The 21,319-nt window shown below is 42.4% G+C and overlaps 1 protein-coding gene across 2 annotated transcripts in view; it reads left to right on the top strand.

The window, feature by feature from the left end:
* The window catches only part of LOC143018466 (uncharacterized), a gene marked incomplete at its 3' end in the record, with an annotated part of 34,303 nt that extends 17,373 nt beyond the window's left edge, over positions 1–16,930 (top strand). For both annotated transcript variants that reach the window (XM_076173833.1, XM_076173832.1), the window contains 2 exon segments: positions 13,600–15,649; positions 16,729–16,930. In XM_076173833.1, coding sequence (XP_076029948.1) covers positions 13,600–15,649; positions 16,729–16,930 — 2,252 coding nt within the window.
* Between the last annotated feature and the right edge of the window lie 4,389 nt (positions 16,931–21,319).

Genomic DNA, 21,319 nt, shown 5'->3' with positions numbered 1-21,319 from the left:
ACCTACCATTCTTCCTTGTATCCTCAGTGTTATGTTGTATACCTATCCCCATTCCATTCAATACGTACCAAACTGCTTTTACATCTCAGGTTGCCTCAGTCTGGTGATCCCGCATGTGACTGTTTCCGTGTAGCTTTGCATGCTTTTTTAGTGACAGCATTACTAGTATTGTTTACTTGCAGTCTTGCTTGTTTGCTTGGATTGTGTATGAGCTTGTCTGCATTGAATGATGTGCTGGTGAAGTAACAAAGTTTTTGCTGAACTGTATTATTATTTATTTATTATTTTTATGGTTGCTGGTTTTGTGTGGCTGTAGGTCATAAGATGCATTGGAAAACATGGTAATGTGTTCACTTTTAGAAAAGTGATATATCTCCAAGCAGAAGTGATGTATTACATAACAAATGCATGCATACATATACAGATACACACATGCCAAAGCCAGAAATTATAAGAGAACCGAAGAAGAAGAAGAGTGATTTATTTATTTATTTATTTTATTTTTTCTTGGGAGAAAGAGTTGTCAATCAGAAGGTGAGGAAATGGTTTCTAAGAAAACAAGAAGACAGTATTGCAAAGTAAGCACTACAAAGAAACTTAGAATAGCGTATGCTAATGTTGATGGTTTACTATCAGCTAGGTTGGAGGTAAATGACTACCTAAGGAAAAATGAGCCTGATATATTGTGTCTAATAGATTAAACTCCCCCCAAAAATGTTGATATACAGTTGGGGAACAACAGATACACCTGGAGAAGAGACGGAGAAGATAAAAATGGTGGAGGAGCAATGTTTATGGTGAGAAGTGGCGTGAAGATGGAAGAAGCAAATCTGAGTGAAGGCATGGCACAATAAAAGAGATTCCATGGTGGCATATGTTCCCCCCAAGACAAGAGCCAGGGATGAAACTGAATATCAAAAAATGTTAATGGATACAGCTGCTAAAGAAAAATATTGAACAAAACAGTAACATAGTCCTTATTGGAGATTTTAATTGTGGTGAGGTCAACTGGGAGGATTTAGAAACAAGCTGTATAGCAGATTCCTGGGGAAATACACTTTTTGAAGGAAAGAAACATAAGGACAGTAGTAAAGGACAATATGTCAAGCTGGAGAGCAGTAACTACCAGTTTCACAAGGTTCAGTGCTTACACTAAGAATGTTTCTTGTCTATGTTAAGGATATGATGGAAGGAACAAGCTAGTATTTTACTTAGTTGTATTTTGCGGGAAGGGGAGCTACGCTCGTGGTTTCCCGCCTTTGTATCACTCATTGTCTAGTTTGCTCTTAAACTCATGAATGGTTTTTGCGCACACTATTTCTCTGTCCAGTTTGTTCCAAGTGTCCACCACTCTTATGTGGAAAGCTGTTTTTCTTCAGATCTCTTCTGTAGCTATGTTTTTTTTATTTTCTTTCCATGTCCTCTTGTGCTTCTCTTGTCCAGGTTTAACAAGTTCTCTATTGAGTATTTCTGTGCCCTTCATGATTCTGCAGATGGTCAGTATGTCACCTCTCTTCTTTGCTCCAAAGTTGGTAACTCCAGTTTAGCTATGCCAACATGTTTGCAGATGATGCAAAAATCATGAGAAGAGTGAAAAATGAGGAGTGTAGTATATATTGCAAAAAGATCTACATACTATTTTTGTATGGAGCCAAGAATGGGAAATGAAGTTCAATACCAAAAAATGCAAAGTACTGGAAATGGGAAAAAGTGGCAAAAGACCATTCTTAAACTATTCCTTGGGAAGCGAACCCATTACTAAAACAAAAGAGAAGAAAGACTTGGGTGTTGGTAAAAGACAACCTGTCACTGGACAGACATATCAGCAGGATTGTGGGAGAGACATATGGACTGCTGCAAGACTGGAATATGAGTCAGTATGGTCCCTACTACACAGGTTGAAGGATATAAGCAAGATTGAGAGAATACAAAAGGCAGCAATCAAACTGGTCCCCAGCCTGGTAGATAGACCATATGAGGAGAGACTAAAAGCAATGGGTCTACCAACTTTGAAAGATCAAAGAGAAAGAGGTGGCATTATTACAGTGTTCAGGTCACTAAAGGGGATAGATTGCATTGATAGAAGAGATCTCCTGCTTAAAGATGGGAAGGCTTTAAGATGTCGTGGAAGTAAATTAAGAAGGACCACATGTTGAAGGATGTGAAGAAATAGTTTTTCCATATAGATGTATAGATATGTGGAATAGCTTAGAAGGTGATATAGCCCAAGCTCAAACAATACATGAGTTCAGATCTGAATATGGTAATTGGAATTCAAAGATATAGATTAAGTTGGAACCGTACATGAATTTGAGTCTAAGTATGTTAGAAAATTAGAGAATAGGATGTGGGATCCAATGAGTGTCGCTCCTTTCCTGCATACTAGAATTAGGTAAATACACACACACACACACACACACACACACACACACACACACACACACACTTTCAACGAACGGACGGCTTGACGAACGCTCTGAAGAAAAGTGCAGATTGTGGATACCAACGCAAAGAGAAGTGCCTTTTTGTATTTGCAGGGGGGGGGGAATTGCTCGTGAGGTAGAGGGAAAGTAAGGAAAGAGGAGAGGGGGAGGGATTACTGGGGAAATGGAAGGTAATGAGGAGGTGGAGGAAATGGCCCTGACGGGCCGCCGGGTAGACAAAAGACCCCAAGACGAGTTGGATGATAACATGTCTAATAGGAATGTGAAGATTAGAGGTATAGATAGGAGCAATATAGCAGAAAGTGATGAGAATATTTTCAAGGGATTTAAAGAGAGTGGGGGGGACTCAAACCCCCCCCGACTGACAAGACTAGAGATGAAGGTTGATAAGGTGATCGAAGACTTGGAGAGTAGGTTAGGTCATATGAACACCATTTTAAAAAGGGTTGAAAGATTGGAAGAACTGGAAAAGGCGAATAAAAACTTAACTGATGAAATAGAAGAACTAAAAAGACAGTTAAGAGAGGTAAAGGGGGAGAATGAGGAATTGAAGAAGAATAGTAAAGAAAACAGAGAAACAATAGCTAAAGAAAGTAAAAATTGGAAGCAAACCCAAGAAGGAAATAAGATTTCATTCACTGACATAGTCAAACAGCAATTGAAAGAACATACTGAAGACTCAGTTATTAAAGTGATGAGACAAAAGGAGAATATAGTAAGGGATTTAGCAGACAAGAAGAAATGTATAATTATATTAGGAATGGAAGAGAAACACAACACAGATAGAACCACAAGAATCAAAGAGGAAAATGAAAAAGTAAGCCAATTACTAGAATCAGTTCAGGAAGATGAACCAGGAATTATGAAACAAATCGAAGAGAAATTTAGACTCGGAAAGTATAGCACAGACAAGACCAGACCAATTAAGATTAAATTCAAGTCACAAACAACGGCAGAGAATATCTTATCCAAAACAGGGAAACTAGCAACAAGTGAACAACACAAAAAGATATGGATAAAAAGAGAAATGAATAAAGAGGAAAGAGAGGAAGAAAAGCAGAAAAGACTGGAAGCTAAGACAAAAAACGAGAACAGAACGGAGTCAGAGAAAGAGAGATTCTATTGGAGAGTAGTGAACATGAAACTAAGGAAGTTCGACATACAAAAGAAAAACATAAGGGAAACAGAGAACACAATGGAAGTGGCAGAAAACTAAGAGTGTCTTACACAAATATAGATGGATTAATAACAGGATTGAATGAGCTGAATGATTATTTGAAAGAAAAAGAACCGGACATAATGGGAATTGTAGAAACAAAATTAAAAGGCCCACTACCACCCAACAGTGTAGGACATGATGCATACAATTATTGGATTAGAAACAGAGAGAAAAAGCAAGGGGGTGGAGTTATGTTCCTGACTAAGAAGGATATAAACGTGAAAGGTGTCATATATGGAAAGAATACAGTAGAGATGATTATGATAGAAGTGGAAGACAGAGATAAGAAGAGCAGAAAATTTGTGATCAATTATGTGCCTCCGAAAACAGCCTCATGGGAGGAGAGTGAATATAAAAGTATGTTAGAGGACACAAAGATAGCATTAACTAAAATAATGGAAGACGGAGGAAGAATAGTTATGATGGGCGACTTTAATTGCAAAGAAATCTGCTGGGAAGAAATGACAGCAAAGAGTGGTGATGACTCATGGGGAAATGCTCTACTTGAGATGATTACTGACCATTCAATGACACAATGGATACAAGAGAACACTAGGTATAGAAATGAAGAAGAACCATCGAGGCTAGACTTAATAATTACATCTGAACCTAGAATAGTGGACAAGATTGAATATAAAACACCAATAGGTAAAAGTGACCACATATTGATTGAACTGGAACTTAATGAAGAAAAATATATGAAAAGAAATGAACAATATAGAAAAGGAAGAATGATGTATGAAAAAACAAACTTTGATAAAATAAGAGAATTCTTCCAACAAGAAAACTGGGAAGAAATATACAAAGAAGAAACATCAGTGGAAGAGAAATGGAATATTTTGACAAAAATTTACAAAAAAGGAGTGGAAAAGTATGTCCCAAGACAAAAACAAGAAAAAGAATATGTAAAATGCTGGTACAACAAAAGTTGTAGGGAGTTAAAAGACAAAAGAGACAAAGCCTGGACCAGATGGAAAAAAGACAGAAGACCTGAAAAATGGAAAATATATACTGGTTATAGAAATGAATATGTACAAAAGTGCAGAGAGAAAAAAAGAAAATATGAAAAAGATGTTATAGAAAAGTGTAAAGATCAACCAAAACTATTCTACAGATTTGTAAACAATAAACTGAAAAACAAACAAGACTTGGAGAAATTGAGGCAAGGAGGAGTTGAATACACTGAGGAAATGGAAATGGCAGAAATTATGAACAAACATTTTAAATCAGTGTTTACAAGGGAAAATATACAACCTGAAGAGATTGAGTGGAAAGAAAAAGTCCCCCCTATGGAAGAAATAGAAGTAACAAAGAATGAAATATTGACACACTTGGGTAATTTTGATGTCAGAAAATCGCATGGGCCAGATGAAATAGCAAACTGGATTCTGAAAGAATGCAGGAATGAACTGGCAGACAAAATACATAGCATAATAAGCAGTTCCTTAAAAGAAGGAAAAGTTCCAGAAGATTGGAAAAAAGCAAATATAGTACCTATATATAAAGGAGGAAATAAAGAAGAACCTACCAATTATAGACCAGTCTCTCTAACAAGTACAATAGCAAAAATTTGTGAAAGAATTATCAAAAGTAGATGGGTAAAATACTTGGAAAAAAACAACGTACTAAATCCAAGGCAATTTGGATTCAGACAAGGACGGTCATGCGTCACCAATTTAATGTTTCTATTCAAGGCTAATAGATATAATACAAGAAAGAGATGGATGGGCTGATTGTGCATTTCTAGACCTAAAAAAAGCTTTTGACAAAGTACCACATAAGAAGTTGCTTAAGAAATTAGAATATGAAGGAGGAATACAAGGTAAATTGCTAAATTGGATGGAAGACTTTTTGCAAGAAAGAAAAATGAGAGTAGTGATAAGAGATCAGCACTCAAAATGGAATGAAGTAATAAGCGGTGTCCCGCAGGGAACAGTTCTGGCCCCAATAATGTTTGCTATATATATTAATGATATGGATGAAGGAATTGAAAGCTATATGAGCTTCTTTGCAGATGATGCAAAACTACTGAAAAGAGTGAAAACTGAAGAAGATTGTGAATCACTACAGAGGGATCTAAATAAAGTACAAGAATGGAGTAGGAAGTGGGAGATGGAGTTCAATACAAAAAAGTGTAGTATAATGGAATTTGGAAAAAGCAAAAACAGAATAGCAGGATCATATAATTTGGGAGAAGAAGGAATAAAAAAAGTAGAAAATGAGAAGGACCTGGGAGTCATTGTTATGAATAATATGTCACCTGAGAAACATATAAATAAGATTTTTGGAGAAACTTATAATTTAATAAGAACAATCAAAGTGGCATTTACATACCTGGATGAAGAAATGGTGAGGAAAATCCTAATCACCCTGATAAGACCAAGATTGGAATATGCAGCAACGATATGGTCACCAAGTACAAAAAAATGTATAAAAAAACTTGAAAGGATACAAAGAGCAATTACAAAACTGGCACCAACACTCTCAAAACTATCATATGAAGAGAGACTACAAAAACTTAAACTACAGACACTAGAGCAAAGAAGAGAGAGAGGAGATTTGATAGCTATTTACAGAATCATGAAAGGCATAGAAATTACTGATAGAGAGAATCTGATAAAATGGGATGACAGAAATACAAGAGGACACGGAAAGAAAATAAAAAAAGACAGCTATAGAAGAGATTTTAAAAAGAACAGCTTTCCTCACAGAGCAATAGACAGTTGGAACAAGTTAGATGAGAAAGTGGTGTGTGCAAAAACAATACATGAATTTAAAAATAGTTTAGATAAAATGAGATATGAAGACGGGACCCCACGAGCATAGCTCCCCTTCCCGTAAAATACAACTAGGTAAATACAACTAGGTAAATACACACACACACAAGTACACCAAAGGCCCTTTTCCCCTTATAAGGAGATATCCAAATCAAAGAAACGGCCAAATTATAAACAATTAAAAACCAAGCAACTACCCATCCCTCCTGAGCATTGCAGAGGATGTAGGGTTGTCCTGTTCCTTGCCACACTGCTCAGGTCAAAAGCAGTGCAGCAAGGCATGGCTCTTTTACATCAGGGGCCAATAGTCAGAGCTGATTTACCCTCTGTGTCATAGGATGGCAAATCCCCTTCACCCATTAAAAAAAGAATAAATAAATAAATAATTAAATAAAGCTTGAAGCAGATGAGACCCCTCCATTGGTCCACATCATCCATTCATTCATTCACAATCTCTCTATTCCAGTGGTTCTTATTTTTTTTTACTGCCACACCCTCTCTAAGAACTGTTCTTCTCTTCCACACATCCCTTACATCTATAGACCCCCCTTGTAGGGAGGGGGATCATTACATAGGAAAACTGATATGTCTGGGAGACTTTTGAAAATAAGAATTAGTAATGACGGTACTTCTGCATTATCTAATAAACTTGCCTATACATTACTGACCCATTTATTGTCGAGAAAGTAACATGTAACGGGTAAAATTTCTACTTTTCTCCTGAGGCTTGTGCCCCCCTTGAAAATCGCATGCCTCTTTAGGGGGGCATACCCCCCGGGTTAAGAATCACTGTTCTATTGACTCTTATCTTGTGCATTTTCTTCCTTACTCAACAGACATAATGTGAACATCACACCACCATTCTATACACATTTACTCTTGAGAGCTCCATGAAATCTTTCTTCAGTGATGTATGCATTGAATTAGTGACTGTAGCTGGCTTCCTAAGTTCTATAGGTCTCTGTAGAACACTATAAGTGCAATCACTCCTTCATACAGCCTAATCTTTGCATTCATTCCAAAATACCTATTTCTCTTAATACTTTTGATCTATCTATATACCTGTATACTTGTGAAGAACACATGGAAAGAATGAGTGATGAAGGATTAATAAAGAGGTGGAGAGAATGAACTTGAGGGGACAACCAAGGATGATATGGATGAATGGGGTAAAAGGGGGCATTGAGCAAGAGGGGAATGTCTGTTGAGCAAGGAAGAGAGACGGCAGGAGATAGGGATGAGTGGAGAATGGCTGTGTTTAGATGATACTGTGATGCAAGGGAGGAGTGGGAGGGGTAGGGAGAGTGGGTATGTGCGAATGATATTTTGATGTAGCCCAAAGGGATCTCTTCCATTTTCTCTCTTTCTGCATGAGGGGGTTGCTGATTAAATAAAGCAGCCTTGCTGTAGATGTGCTGTGACTTGCTATATTGCTTCTGACCCAGGTTAGTGGGCTGAATACAGGGATGACCCATCATCTATAACTAAATAGTTCACACACCTCGATGTCCATCCCTCCATTTACTGTCGTATATGACCCCAGGTAATTCCCCACTTCATTAAGCCTCTTATTTACATTCAACATGCCACCATCATCACTGCATGTACATTTCATCACTATAGTTTTGCTTACATTTACTTGTAGAATTCTTCTTTGACATATCTTTCCATACTTGGTCACCAACTGCTTCAGTCTGTCCTCAAAAGATTTATGCAATGTATTGTCTTCATTGCATAGTACAGACACTGAGTGTATGTTTACAGAAAGATCAGTTAGGGTGCATGTGGAGTAGACTTGAGGAAGTACTAGCTTGCAGTGTAGAGGTGACATTGTGCTGAGTGGGACTCAAGAGAAACCCTTGCAATGTTGCCAGCTGGCTCAGGCCTCGGTTGTGAAGGAGATCAGGCATTCAGTTGTGTTTTGTTTTGGTGTCAGTGTACAATTTGCTCCAAGCGGTTTCAGGTAGGGTCTTACGTAAGAGCGACCTGGGGGCAATTGATTAATTGATCAGGGAAGGAAGGTGTCATGGACTTGACACGGGAGAGGAAGGAGTCTTGTGATGTGCAAGAGATGCACTGGGGCTCCCCGTTTCAGGTCACCACCTTGTATCAAAACTGTACCAGTACATTAAGCCTGGTTGTAGACACCAGTTGCCATAGATCAGAAGATACAGAACACTCTCTGCTACACTTACTCTTGTTCTTTCCGTACAACACAAAATGTCTTCAGTAAGCAATTTATGGGCTCTGGCACGTATCTTGGGAGCTGGGTTTTGAGCAAGAAAGAACTAGGGTAATTGATTGATTCATTCTTTACTAAAATATAATTGCTGTTTATGTGTATTGCTAACAAAAGGTGTTGATAGTTCATATAACTATTTAAGATATTGTAATGGTGTTAGATATCTGCAAGAAGAGATGGGAGGTGTTAGAATATGAAGGGCTTTATGTATTATGAACTTTAATCTGCTTTGAATGGATGCCAGTGCTTGCAAAAAGGCACAGAATTACAAAATACCTCTTATGGTTGAATTTAGATATTTCAGAATATTGTAATAGAAATTTCTTTGTTATTGAAGCCATGGTACAATTAATGCAGATAGCATATCCAACCTAAAACCTTATCAACACATAATTAGCCTGGCAGCAAATGCCAGTTGTTCTAGAGGTAGCCAACACATAGAAGACAGGTCTTGTACCAAAGAAAACTGGGACAGGGGATTAATTGTTATGATAACAACAAGGATTGGCATGTAAAGCATGGTGTTATAGACTCTCGACTAGAGTACAGTCAGACCTCACCAAACTCAAGTGTTAGGTTCCTTAGCTCGTTGTGCAGGACGAAATTCGTGATGGGCAAGTAACAGTCTTATGGGAAAAAAAATAGGATATGTTTCCAGACCCTCTCCAGTCACTGTCGCGCAACACAAACTGGCAGGCTATTGAAATTGTGCTATCATGAATCACGGTTGTGTATGGCAAATGCTGGGACCTATTCATGTAAACATGAAATTTTGTGCACAGTGAAGTTGTGTTGGACAAGGTCTGATAGTATATGGCATTATCGTTATTTATGCAGGAGGACAAAGATTTGAATCCTCAAGTCACTTGTGCTCTCTATTTTGCTGTATAGTTGTGAGACATGGACATGGAATGCTAACTTGAAGAGGCATCTCAATGTCTTTAGTACTAACTGCACTCAGAAAATCATGGGGTGTTGCTGGAATGATTTTGTATCAAAGCAGAGGATGTACTGTGAGACTCGGTCTAGGCCAGTTACCGACATAATTCGTGAATGTCAGCTCCGGCTATTTGAGCATATGGCACGTTTCCCTGATGGTGATCCTATTCAGCGTTATCTCCACAAGAGACAACCCTCGATGGAGGAGCTGATGGCGACCACCACAGATTTTGTATCTAGGGCAAATTGATCAAACCTGTTGAGAGTTTTTTGGAGTAGGAAGGGTGCCTGCATGGAAGCTTGTTCGGAGAGATGGTGGGGACTGGTGCTGGCGTGTATTTACTTAGTTGTATCTTATGGGAAGGGGAGCTAGGCTCATGGTGTCCCATCTTTGTATCTCTGCAAATCCAGTTTATTTATTTGTTTATTTATTTATTTTATAGATATATATAATGCGAGTGAAACAATGTGCTCCCTGGCATATGTCCTCAATGGATGATGATGATGTGACAGCAACAACAAAATTTTTATGGGGTTTTGTTCATTAAGAAGGGCCTTCAATTTGGGTGACAGTTTTGGGATGGTGTCATTGTGGTTTTATCAGGTACATTGTATGTGGCTGGATACTCTGAGGATGTACCAAGATTTACAGATTAGTTATCTTTAGGGCAGGAGGAGGATAACGAGCATGGCTGGCTGTGTGATGTCATGCCATTTGACCTTGCTGAGCAATTGCTGTTTGATAATTGGAAGGCTGTGGGTCTTTTGCAACAGAGACCAGGGGTGACAGATTGATTGATTGATAATTTGAGAATTGTATGTTGGGATTTAATGAGAGATTACATATTACACTTTCTCTCTCTCTCTCTCTCTCTCTCTCTCTCTCTCTCTCTCTCTCTCTCTCTCTCTCTCTCTCTCTCTCTCTCTCTCTCTCTCTCTCTCTCTCTCTCTCTCTCTCTCTCGCTCTCTCTCTCTCTCGCTCTCTCTCTCTCTCTCTCTCTCTCGCTCTCTCTCTCTCTCTCTCTCTCTCTCTCTCTCTCTCTCTCTCTTTCTCCTCTCTTTCTCCTCTCTTTTTTCTCTCTCTCTCTTTTTTCTCCTCTCTCTCTTTCCTTGTCATTGTACTTCTATATGATCATGTTCTCCTTCTCTTCCCCCTTTCCTCCTCATTTCTCTCTTCTTGTTCTCCTCCTTGTTTGAAGTCGAGCAATTGATTCCATATATTGTGCACTTGTTATTTTAAAAACATTAGTGATATCTTTAAGGACCATTCACTAGACATTATCTCCTCCTTTCATGATTAGAGACTAATCTTTATTCAAAAAGTATGCCAGCATCCACTTTTTAATTTTCTGCAAACCTTAAATCTCGCTTCCCACATCAGACCCAAAGTTTTGGTGTAATGTTATCCTTTATGATAGATGCACTAGTTATTGTCAGTGAAATACTAAGTCCTTCTTCACTAGTTTACAGTAAATAGATGGCATGTTTTTGTGGTCATGTTATATTATCATAATCAGATCAACACCTGCGCAGCTATGTAACGTCCACATGCAAGATGTGACATGTTATGGCTTCTTGATTGCTGACTGAGTGGGTTACAGCATCATTACATACATATAACCAAAGGCTTTTTCCCCCTTACACAGGGGGTAGCCAAAAAGAAAAAGACATAGAAATCACTCCCACCCATTTCATTTCCCATATATTCCACTCCCCTCCACCCTCCTCCCTCTCTCCTATCTTGGCAACTACTGGATGATGGGTCATCCCTGCATCCTGTCCACTGCCCTGGGTCAGAAGCAGTGTCGCCAGACACTGCTTCCACTTGAGTCGTAAAAGGCGACAAAAAAGGGACGGGGGATGGGATTAGGAGTCCTTCTACCTGTAGCCCCAAAAGGGAACATTCCTAAAAAAGAAAGTAAAGGTTACAGCATCATTACTTGCAGCTAAGGTCGAGATGATGACAGTTCAAACCCTGCTTGGGGCGAGTTGAATTAAGGGCATGTTTGATTAAATTCCACCTTATAAAGTCCTCTGTAAGGGGTACTGCCGTAGCCTCCCAATAGGAGGGAGTTTGTGACGGTAAACCAAATTGTCATGAAATCACCACCTCGATAACTACACTTCTTTGTATCGATATTGTCCTTTATGGATAGAAACGATGGGTATTGGAGACTTAAAAACAATTTGATCAAATCATGAATTCAAAATTACTACTTTTATTTAAGTTTTGATCAATTGGCATTTTGATTTGATGTTTCTATTTGCGAACATTTTGTAGGGTCACCCTTACATGACTTGCAAACATTTTGATGGAATTTTTGTTGAGGCAAGCACCACCATATTTCAGCGGAGTCATGGTGTACTTGAGGATTGGTTGTTTCTGAATCCATAAAAAGTAAATATTATTGGATAAGATGCCAGCATTTCTATTTTAGGAAACAAAAGAAAGAATCGTATCTTAAACGTGCATGCTGTTGACTTCTTGATGACCAAAAGTGATAAAATACTTTGTAATGAGATAATTAATATTAATTATTTTACAAAGGAGTAATAAATTTAACAAGAAAAACATTCTTAAAAAAAAAGTGAAAAATAGAGGTATGGGAGGTGAAAGAACCACATTTCATTATACATAATTTAACATACTCTTAAGCTATCTCTGCACATTTAGTAGCAAACCAAATGGAAGAATGTTATTAGTGGAGTTTCCCAGGGCTCATACTTGGTCCCTTATTGGTCATGTATATGAATAACCTGGACAATGGGATTATAAGTGATGTAAGTTTGTGAATGACACTAAAATAGGACGCCAAATCGGGTCGGGAGAAAATGGGATACTGCAAGAAAATCATGGTCGGTGAAATGGCAAATGGACTTCAATATCTCAAAGTGCAGTGTGTGAAACATAGGTTTACACAATCCAGAATGCAGATCTAGCTTAGATAACCCCTTTTTAGAGATAACTTTTTTCGAGAGAGATTTGGGAGTGTCAGTGAGTCCTGACCTTAACTCCAGGAAACAGAGCATTAGGTTTCATTGCTAGGATGGTTACAAATAAAAGTGCAGAGGTAGTTATCAGACCCTATCTGGTGTTAGACCCATCCTTGACTATGTGGTACAGTTTTGGTCTCCATCTCGTAGAATGGGTATAGATTCACTAGAATCAGTACAGAGGAGAATGACCAAAATGATACATGGACAGCCTTAGGCACCTTAATTTACACTCGGGAAAGACGTAGAGTGTGAGGTAAGAACTTCAACAATGGTGATACAGACAAGGCTATGCTATTAAGACAACAGGCAGGACTCGTAGTAATGGAATTGAATTGGACAAATTTAGTTTTACAAATAGAGTGGCCAACGAATTGAATAGACGGAGTAACCATGCAGTGAGTAGAAATTATCGGTTGTTTTAAGAGAAGGTTAGACAGCTTTATGGATGGGGATAATAGGTAGTAATGGACATGGAACCGCCTGGTGTAGGCCTTATGGTCTCTTGCAGTCTTTTTCTTATGTTCTTAATGTTATTCATTACCTCACCATAGAAAAATAAAAGGTTTAATATAGGCCATGTGGAAGTAGTAGTAACATGCTTGATGACAGGGTTGGGGAAGACTCCTCTCTTCTCTCTCTCTCTCCCTCTCTCTCTCTCTCTCTCTCTCTCTCTCTCTCTCTCTCTCTCTCTCTCTCTCTCTCTCTCTCTCTCTCTCTCTCTCTCTCTCTCTCTCTCTCTCTCTCCTCCCTTTCCCTCTCTCTCTCTCCCTCCCTCTCCCTCACTCTCCCTCCCTCTCCCTCTCTCTCTCTCTCTTTCTCCCTCTCTCTCTCTCCCTCTCCCTCTCACCCTCTCACCCTCTCACCCTCTCCCTCTCACCTCCCCCCCTTCTGCTCTTCCCCTCTTCCCCAATAACATCTCTTGCCTGTAGAATCTCGTCAGTTCACAGAATGTTGACGTTGTGTTGTTTGATCTCGTTCCAGCGTCCCCCTCCTCCGGTGATGCCGGGCCGGCGAGCAGCGAGGCCGCAGCAACAACAACAGCAGCAGCAGCTCACGTCGAAGTAGCGAGTTCGACCGCTCACCAGCCGCCCCCCACCAGTTCGCATGTTCCTGCTGGCGTGGTAGAGGCTCATCCTGCCGGAGGTGACGTCTCGACAAGTGCACAGGAACACCCTGTTGGTTTGCAAGGGCGCGGAGGACCTCCCCCTCCTGTGCAGGCGCAGACGGTGCCCGAGCGTCCTGCCTCCAACCAGTCGGCTCATTCAGTGCACTCTACGTACTCCACACACTCCCAACACTCGCATCACTCCCACCATTCCCATCACTCTCATCACTCCCAGTCAGGAGCCCCGGGCCCTTGGCACCCAACCGAAGAGAACCAGGAGATCGTGGGGCGCTCTCTCCCCAGCAGTAGCCCCCACGTCGAGAGTGCCTCCGTCAGTAGCGGCCCACCGCCGCCTCCGACAGGCGCTGTTCCTCCTCCGCAAGCCTCCCCTGCAGGAGATCCCACAGCTCCTCCGAGCTCCGCCCCTGTGGGTCCTCCTCCGGTGGGTGGGCCTGTGGGTATCGTCCCGAGTCTGAGGGCGAGGAAGGGCAGTCCCTTCCAGCCGCCTTCCCCAAGGCACCAGTCGGCTTCGCCTCAGCCCCCGCCCGCTTCACAGCCACCGCCCCTGCACGAGAACTCCCAGCAGCTTCCTCCTGAAGGCCAGGAACACGTGGCAGGCCCACCGGCAGCCCCCGGCGAACCTTCCCAGCACCTTCACCATCACCCGCCGCCTGTCGGGGCTCCCCAAGGGCGCCCGTATCCGGACACAGGGGCCAATCTCGAGACGGTGCCGGACAACAGCGAACATCCGGGCGAAGTAGAGAGACAGAGTCTGTGGTCGAGCTCGGACCCTCCGCCGCTCAACGTTAAGTTGGCCGTCGCGGCTCCTGTTGTGACCACACCCCCCGTCGCCGCCCCCGCCCCTCACCCTCCTTCCACTCCTACCGGTGCTGCAGCCAGTAGCAGCATCAAGGGCAACGCCATCCCGCTGGTGGTCCCTGGTGTGATTAGTGGACAGGAGAAGGACAGTAACGTCTCCGGCAGTAGCACCACGCCCTCCACCATGCCCCCTGTCGCCCACAGTGCTAACCAACCGATCCAGGTCGCCCATCCGAAGGTTCAGTACCTCGGGGGCGCCACGCCCTCCTCGCCGGGCGTCCTCGACCTCTCGCGACCCAGCCGGGGGTCCACCAGTTCTCCTGACGACGACGCTGCCGGAGGAACCAACGATAAGCCTCCAAGCTTTTCGAGGATGGTGCCGGGGGAGTCGAGCAAGAAGGGCGGGGCCGTTCAGAGCGCGCCCTACCTGCCCCCGGCGCCCGTGCCCGTCATGCCTTCCGACAGGGTTGTCACGGGTAATGACGACCCGCAGCCGGTGCTCCCCATCAGGGTAAAGCAGGAACCTCCTGACGAAGTGAGGTCGCCTCCTGACGGCCCTGACGCTACGAATGCCACCGCGCCAGGTTCCTCCGTGGTTCCTCCCGTCAGGAGCGAGACGATAGGATCGGAGGAGACGAGCACGAGGAACAACTTCCCGTCATCGAACTCGGGCAGCCGACACGACCTGACCTCGGACGGCCGCGGCAACGACCACGAGCATTACGGCGACCGGGACCGGTACCGGGACACCGACCGGTACCGCGACCACGACCGCGACCGGTACCACGACCGAAGTCGAGAGAGGGAGTTCGACGACCCGGGCGCGAGTTCGCGGCGTCACTACGACACCGACTACGACCGTCGCTACGACAGCGACCGGAGGCGACGCCGGTTGGAGAGTGACGACGACGACGAGGACGACTCCCGACGGTACTACGAGATGCGCGACCGGAGGGACCGGGCCTACCGGGACGAGCTGGACCGGTACAGCGACATCGCGCCCAAGGAGGAGAAGGACAGGAGCTTCCGGGAGGACCGGAGGCGGGATTGGTCCCGGGACTACTACAGGAGCTACGAGGATGACCCTTACTACGGTAGAGGGGACAGGTGAGAGAGAGTCGAAAGCCAGAGTCTAATATTCAAACCAAAGGCGTTAAGGCCCCCGTCACACTATCACGATTCTCGTCAAATGTGAATTTAAAAATCTGGAAGACGACTTCGTTGACAGTATTCTAGACTTCCCTAAGTCTACAATTCATCAATGTGTCTAATATTCGTATTCTAGGTTTAACTAGTCTTACTTTGTCATTCAGATTCTCGATACATGGACGCGAAGATGATTTGACATTTGGAACTTCGAGGAATAAAAGATTCTAACCGAAGTCGTTCCTACTGAAACGATCTCGCTCAACTTGCGTGGGGCACAAGAGAAGCAATGTTAGTCTATGATTACATACGGGGATTACATCTAATGTCCTATTATTTTGTTTCTGAAAATGAAAAAAAAAACTTGTAACATTCGGAACAAAGAAGTCTTACAAAAGCGTCACTAGAATGTGAAAGTAATTTTTGAATCCTATATTTTATTTATTCCATTATTTAATTATTAGACGTAGGACTAGTGAGGCATATTTTGTGTATTAACTTGTTTATATATTTATTTAATGTATAGAGACGGGTTTCATAAGCGTAACTTAATTTTTAAAGAAATTTTGAATCCTAGATTTCATTTATCTGATGGATTTAGGAACTAGTGAAACGTTTTTTTGTTTATTTACGTATTTATTTATTTTTGTCATTTTTATGTATTTAAGGTGAGACTAGTATTTTTTATTTATTTATTTTTTATTAGTATTATTATTAGTATTATTATTATTTTTTTTTTTTTTACCACCAGGTTAACAACAAATTATTTCATTCGGTTGAAGATTTAGACCCAAGACGAAAGGTGGAGGAGGAGGTAAAAGGTCGAGTGGAGAGGGGAAGGGGACCTTCAGTAATAATAGAACGAAAGATGCGAAAACCTTTTAATTAACAAGAAACCAAACAACGATTAACGTCCCCGTCTGTTCTCTTATCTCCTTTAAAGATTTCCCCCCTAAACCTCTCCCTACCCCTAACCAACGCCCCCCCCCTTCCCTTGGCCCTGACAACTAATGACCCTCGACCCTACTCTGTCCCTTCAGGTCCTCGAGGCCCGTCTCAAGGTCGAGCAGCATCAACAACCTCGACTCTGAGACGGAGCGTCCCCACCGAGGTCGCCCGGACGACCGGGAATACTACGACCGGAGCAGCGACCGGGAGCGACACGATTCCCGGTCTCAGGACCGGGACCGGAGCAGTAGTAGCAGCCGGTACCATCACCACCACCCCAGGGATCCCAGGGACTCCCGCAGGGACTCGAGGAGGGCACCGGGGGATCCCTTCTACAGCCACAGATCCGGTGAGTACGACTGAGTTACTTCGAGGGTTTGTGGTTCCTCGAGGTCTTCCTCCAGTCGAAGTGAATCGTCTGGACTTCGAGAGAACTGAGTCTTGAGAGGCGACACGGGGCAAGGGGGAGCTTTAAAGGTTGGTCTAGTTTATCTTAAACCTGATAGTGTCTACAGGACTCAGTTAAACGCCTTCAAAGATTAACTTCAACTCTATAACGCCGTGTGTATATATACAGAGTGGTCCAAAAATAGGTGGGCAGGAAATTATAACATTTATGTTATATACTGTCCCCTTACTTTTGTACTACCCAGTATACGTGTGTGTGTGTGTGTGTGTGTGTGTGTACACTACTCGATGGCGCGGTGGTAGAGTTCCCGGCCGCCACTACGGCGGTATGGGGTCGACTCCCTCCCAGGGGTGAAACAATTTCAGTATCGCTGCGCTACGAGCCGTTACTCCAACTCTCGTGGGCGAAGGGGAGTTGGGTGCGTGCGTGTAAAGGTCACATCATTACCCATAGATCGATCACACACACACACACACACACACACACACACACACACACATATATATATATATATATATGCACACACACGAGCTTTGAGCTCTCTTCCGAGAGGGAAATGGCTGTCGATCACGAGTCCAGCACGTGGTCCAGGACCATGGTGGTGAATCACACACACGCACAGAGTTGATGGTCACTTGACTCAAGTGTATCGATTTACGTTAATTGATCCTAATCATGCAAAGTAGAGCTCTGGCCGGCGTCCACGTGACGGGAGAGGGAGGCTTCGTCCATTCAGCTTTGGGGTTTCTGATTTATTGTCTGAATAAAATCGTTTGACGGCAGAATAAAGGGTCATTAAAGGGTGACTCATGATCGGCCGACATCCGAGATGCTGTAGACCAGTGTCGCATACGTGTGCGTTTGTGTGTGTGTATATATATATATATATATATATATATATATATATATATATATATATATATATATGCTGTCACTTAGTCAGTGTGGCAGAGCTGATTACACAAATTTCAGGCTTCAATTACAACCACAGCCATACCAACATACCAATACATCTCACCTGCAATTCATACCATCCATACCACCATACCAAACCGGATCAAGCCACCGTGGTGAGGTACAGAGGCTGTATCGTTCCTCAGGGGATAGCCCGGTCCTGCAGTAGACTATTAAGGCTGACCTGCACACGCAACGATGGTCGATGGGAGTGGGTATAGGGGAATGACCACCTCCAGCTGGTGATTCTTACCTTCTGTTTGGTTAGAATTGAACCATCTGGTGGCGTATTCGCTTAGTTGTGGGTTCGGATCCCGCATATATACCTGATTCCCAGCTGTGACTGTTACCTGCCCCAAACAGTCCAAATGCATAATAGGGCAAAAGTGACGGCTTCGGCCGCAGCTACTCAGCGCCTCCTGGTGTAGGTTCGCATTCTCCTAGTCGCCGGTTCGAGTCCCGCACTTCTATTCCTAGTATTTTACTTTATTATCTGCCCTGGCAGTCCAAGCACGTAGGGCAACGGTGGCTGCTTCGCTCGCAGCTGTTCAACACCTGGGGTATAATGCTTCTTACCTTTACTCCCCCCCCCCTCCCCCGTGGGAAATCCACGAACATGATCAGTTAAGTCGCATCATATGTCTAGCAATGACGTGAATAACAGGTAAAGAGTGACGTTAAATCAAATGTATCCCAAGAAAATGAATGTGTCTGTGTATATGTATATATATATATAATATACATTTGTCAACCACAATTCGTTTTAATTCAAAGCCATCAACATCGAGAAACTCGAGGAGGCCTATATGCAAAATATATGTGTGTGTGTGTACATATATATATATATATATATATATATATATATATATATATATATAACGGATTGATCTCAGGCTTGAATCCTCTTGGCTTGGTCTCCTGAATGCGTTTGAATGTCGGGTTTCTTGAAGATTTTTTTTTTTTTTAAATCGGTCAGTTACAGATCGCCATGATCAGAACGGGAATTGTGAAAATCGAAATTATGTCGAGGGGGAGTGAGCATAGTAGGGAGTCGAGGTTGAGCATGGCCCCCATTTACACGAGGTCGAGGGTGAGCTGTAAGGGTGAAGGGTGAGCGATGTGTCCTAAGGTGGACCTCATTGGAGGACGAGTTTGTGCCGAGGTGGAGGAAGAGTAAAGGAGTAGTGTAACCTTCCCTCATTGATTGTAATTTAATTATTTTATTTTATTTAATTATCTATTTACAGTTTCATTTGTTAATTCGTTTTTTCTATTTTTGTTTCTTGTTTATTAAATTTTGTTTATTTGATGTGGGGCTGGCGAAGACAATCTAGTTTCATAGTAAATTCTAATTTACATCCGGGAGTTGTGGGTGGGGGGGGGGGGATGGGGGAGATGTTCGAGTCCCGGATGGAACCGGAAGGAGTATGTTAAGGAGAGGGTGTCCGTGAGCCATCCCAGATAAGACTTTGATTATTTATCTGACCGGCATCCGGGGCTCATTGGGCAATGAAGGTTTTCGGTAAATGGCACGGGTAGTGTCTAGGGCAATTGTTTTTAACCTTTTTAGGTGCCCGTTCCCATTGATATTTAAAAAAAAAAATTCTCGTTACCTCAATCCAATATAGATACATTGTAAACATATTAAAAGGATTAGTGATACAAACCTTGCTTTGCTTCCTCATTGTAAACGTACTGTACCATTTCACTGGCTATCATATCTCGCACCCCAATCCAATACAAATACAAAACAAACATATGAAAAGGGTTAGTGATATAAACATTGTTTTGCTTTCTCATAGTAAATATACAGTACCATTGCACTGGCTATCATGTCTCGTACCTACATGTTTAAGGTTTCATACCCCATAGGGGTACCTAAAGAACCACTGATCTAGAGCAGTGGGTTCATAATCTAGGATTCGCGGAGCGGTTTATTGGGAGTACTTTAGATGACTAGCGAAAGATTACTTAAATATTCAAATCTACAGAGAGAAAATGACTGTTATATATATGTGCGCCTATCATGTTATTACAATTTGAACCATTTGATATCCATGCGGTATCATTGTATATTCGATTAGTCTTAATATATTACCATTCTATACACTGTGTCAGGTTTATGGAGGTACGGGTCGATGGTCTGGGTACGTAACGGGGAAAAAAGTATGAGAACTGGTCTAGGGGCAAGGGGAAGGAGCGAGGTGGTGGTGTTGTGGTGTTAGGGTAGAGGTAGGGAACTGAAAGGGGATGGTGTGGTGTGGACTGGTGTGTGGTGTTGACTGGTGTGTGGGAACCGGCGTGCTGGGAAGTGGAGGAGTGGGTTAGGTAAACATGACTCATTGGGAAAGAGGTGGTGGAGGTGGATGGGTGGGATGGTTGGTTGTATTTTGTCGAAGATAACCAGCGCTTCTGTCCGTGGGAACAATATCGCACCAACGAGCTGGAGCCAAAGTGGATATGATATGTGAAGGGTTATAAAGGAAGAACATGCAGACATGAGACCATTTGGTCTATAACTAGGTCGGATGCTGAAAAATGAAATATAGATGATAAATAATGATGATCATATGGTTTAACGTCACAAACTCCTCCTTATCGGGAGGCTAGGACGGTGCCCCTTACAGAGGACTTTGTAGTGTGGAATTTAATGAACCATGCCCTTAATTCAACCTCGCCGGTGGCTGGGTTCGAACCGCCATCCCCACGACCTCCGTCGCTAGTAACGACGCCCTAACCCACTCAGCTATAGATAATAATGATTTATGATAAATTATAAAAATATAAATGATAATAAATGATGAATAAAATTAAATGGCAAGTATTACAGCATTTTGCTTTGGTGTTTAATTGAATCGCTTTCGTGACTTAACGGTCAGTCGACTTGACGTCACCAATCGTCGACGACTTTTCGCACGCGTGGACGAAGGCTTTCGACGAGTAAATCGAATTCGTTAATTAACGGACATTCGACGAATTCTCGACCGTTCGACAACTTCGACTTCGTGGTTGTCTTGGAAACGAGATCGACAATACGAATCTTCGTTGTCGAATGTCGGCCATATGGCTCTTCTCATCCTGATAAAGGGCTTATTACACTGGGGTTCACCAGCGTCGACAGTTGAGAGTTCGTTTGAGTAAAAAACGACTTCGGTTACAATATTTAAATTTTCAAATTTTCAAATATCAAATTATCTTTCCGTCGTATATAGTAAAGATGAACTTAGAGATTGTAAACCTAGACGGATGTTAGACATAATGTTGAGATGTTCTTAGAGAAACCTAGAATTCTGTAAGGGAAGTCATATTCTAGTTGTTCA

This window comes from Oratosquilla oratoria, chromosome 35 (assembly GCF_046742065.1).
Source record: "Oratosquilla oratoria isolate Oo_2021 chromosome 35, ASM4674206v1, whole genome shotgun sequence".
Taxonomy (NCBI): domain Eukaryota; kingdom Metazoa; phylum Arthropoda; class Malacostraca; order Stomatopoda; family Squillidae; genus Oratosquilla; species Oratosquilla oratoria.
This window is presented reverse-complemented; position numbering and strand designations above follow the sequence as displayed.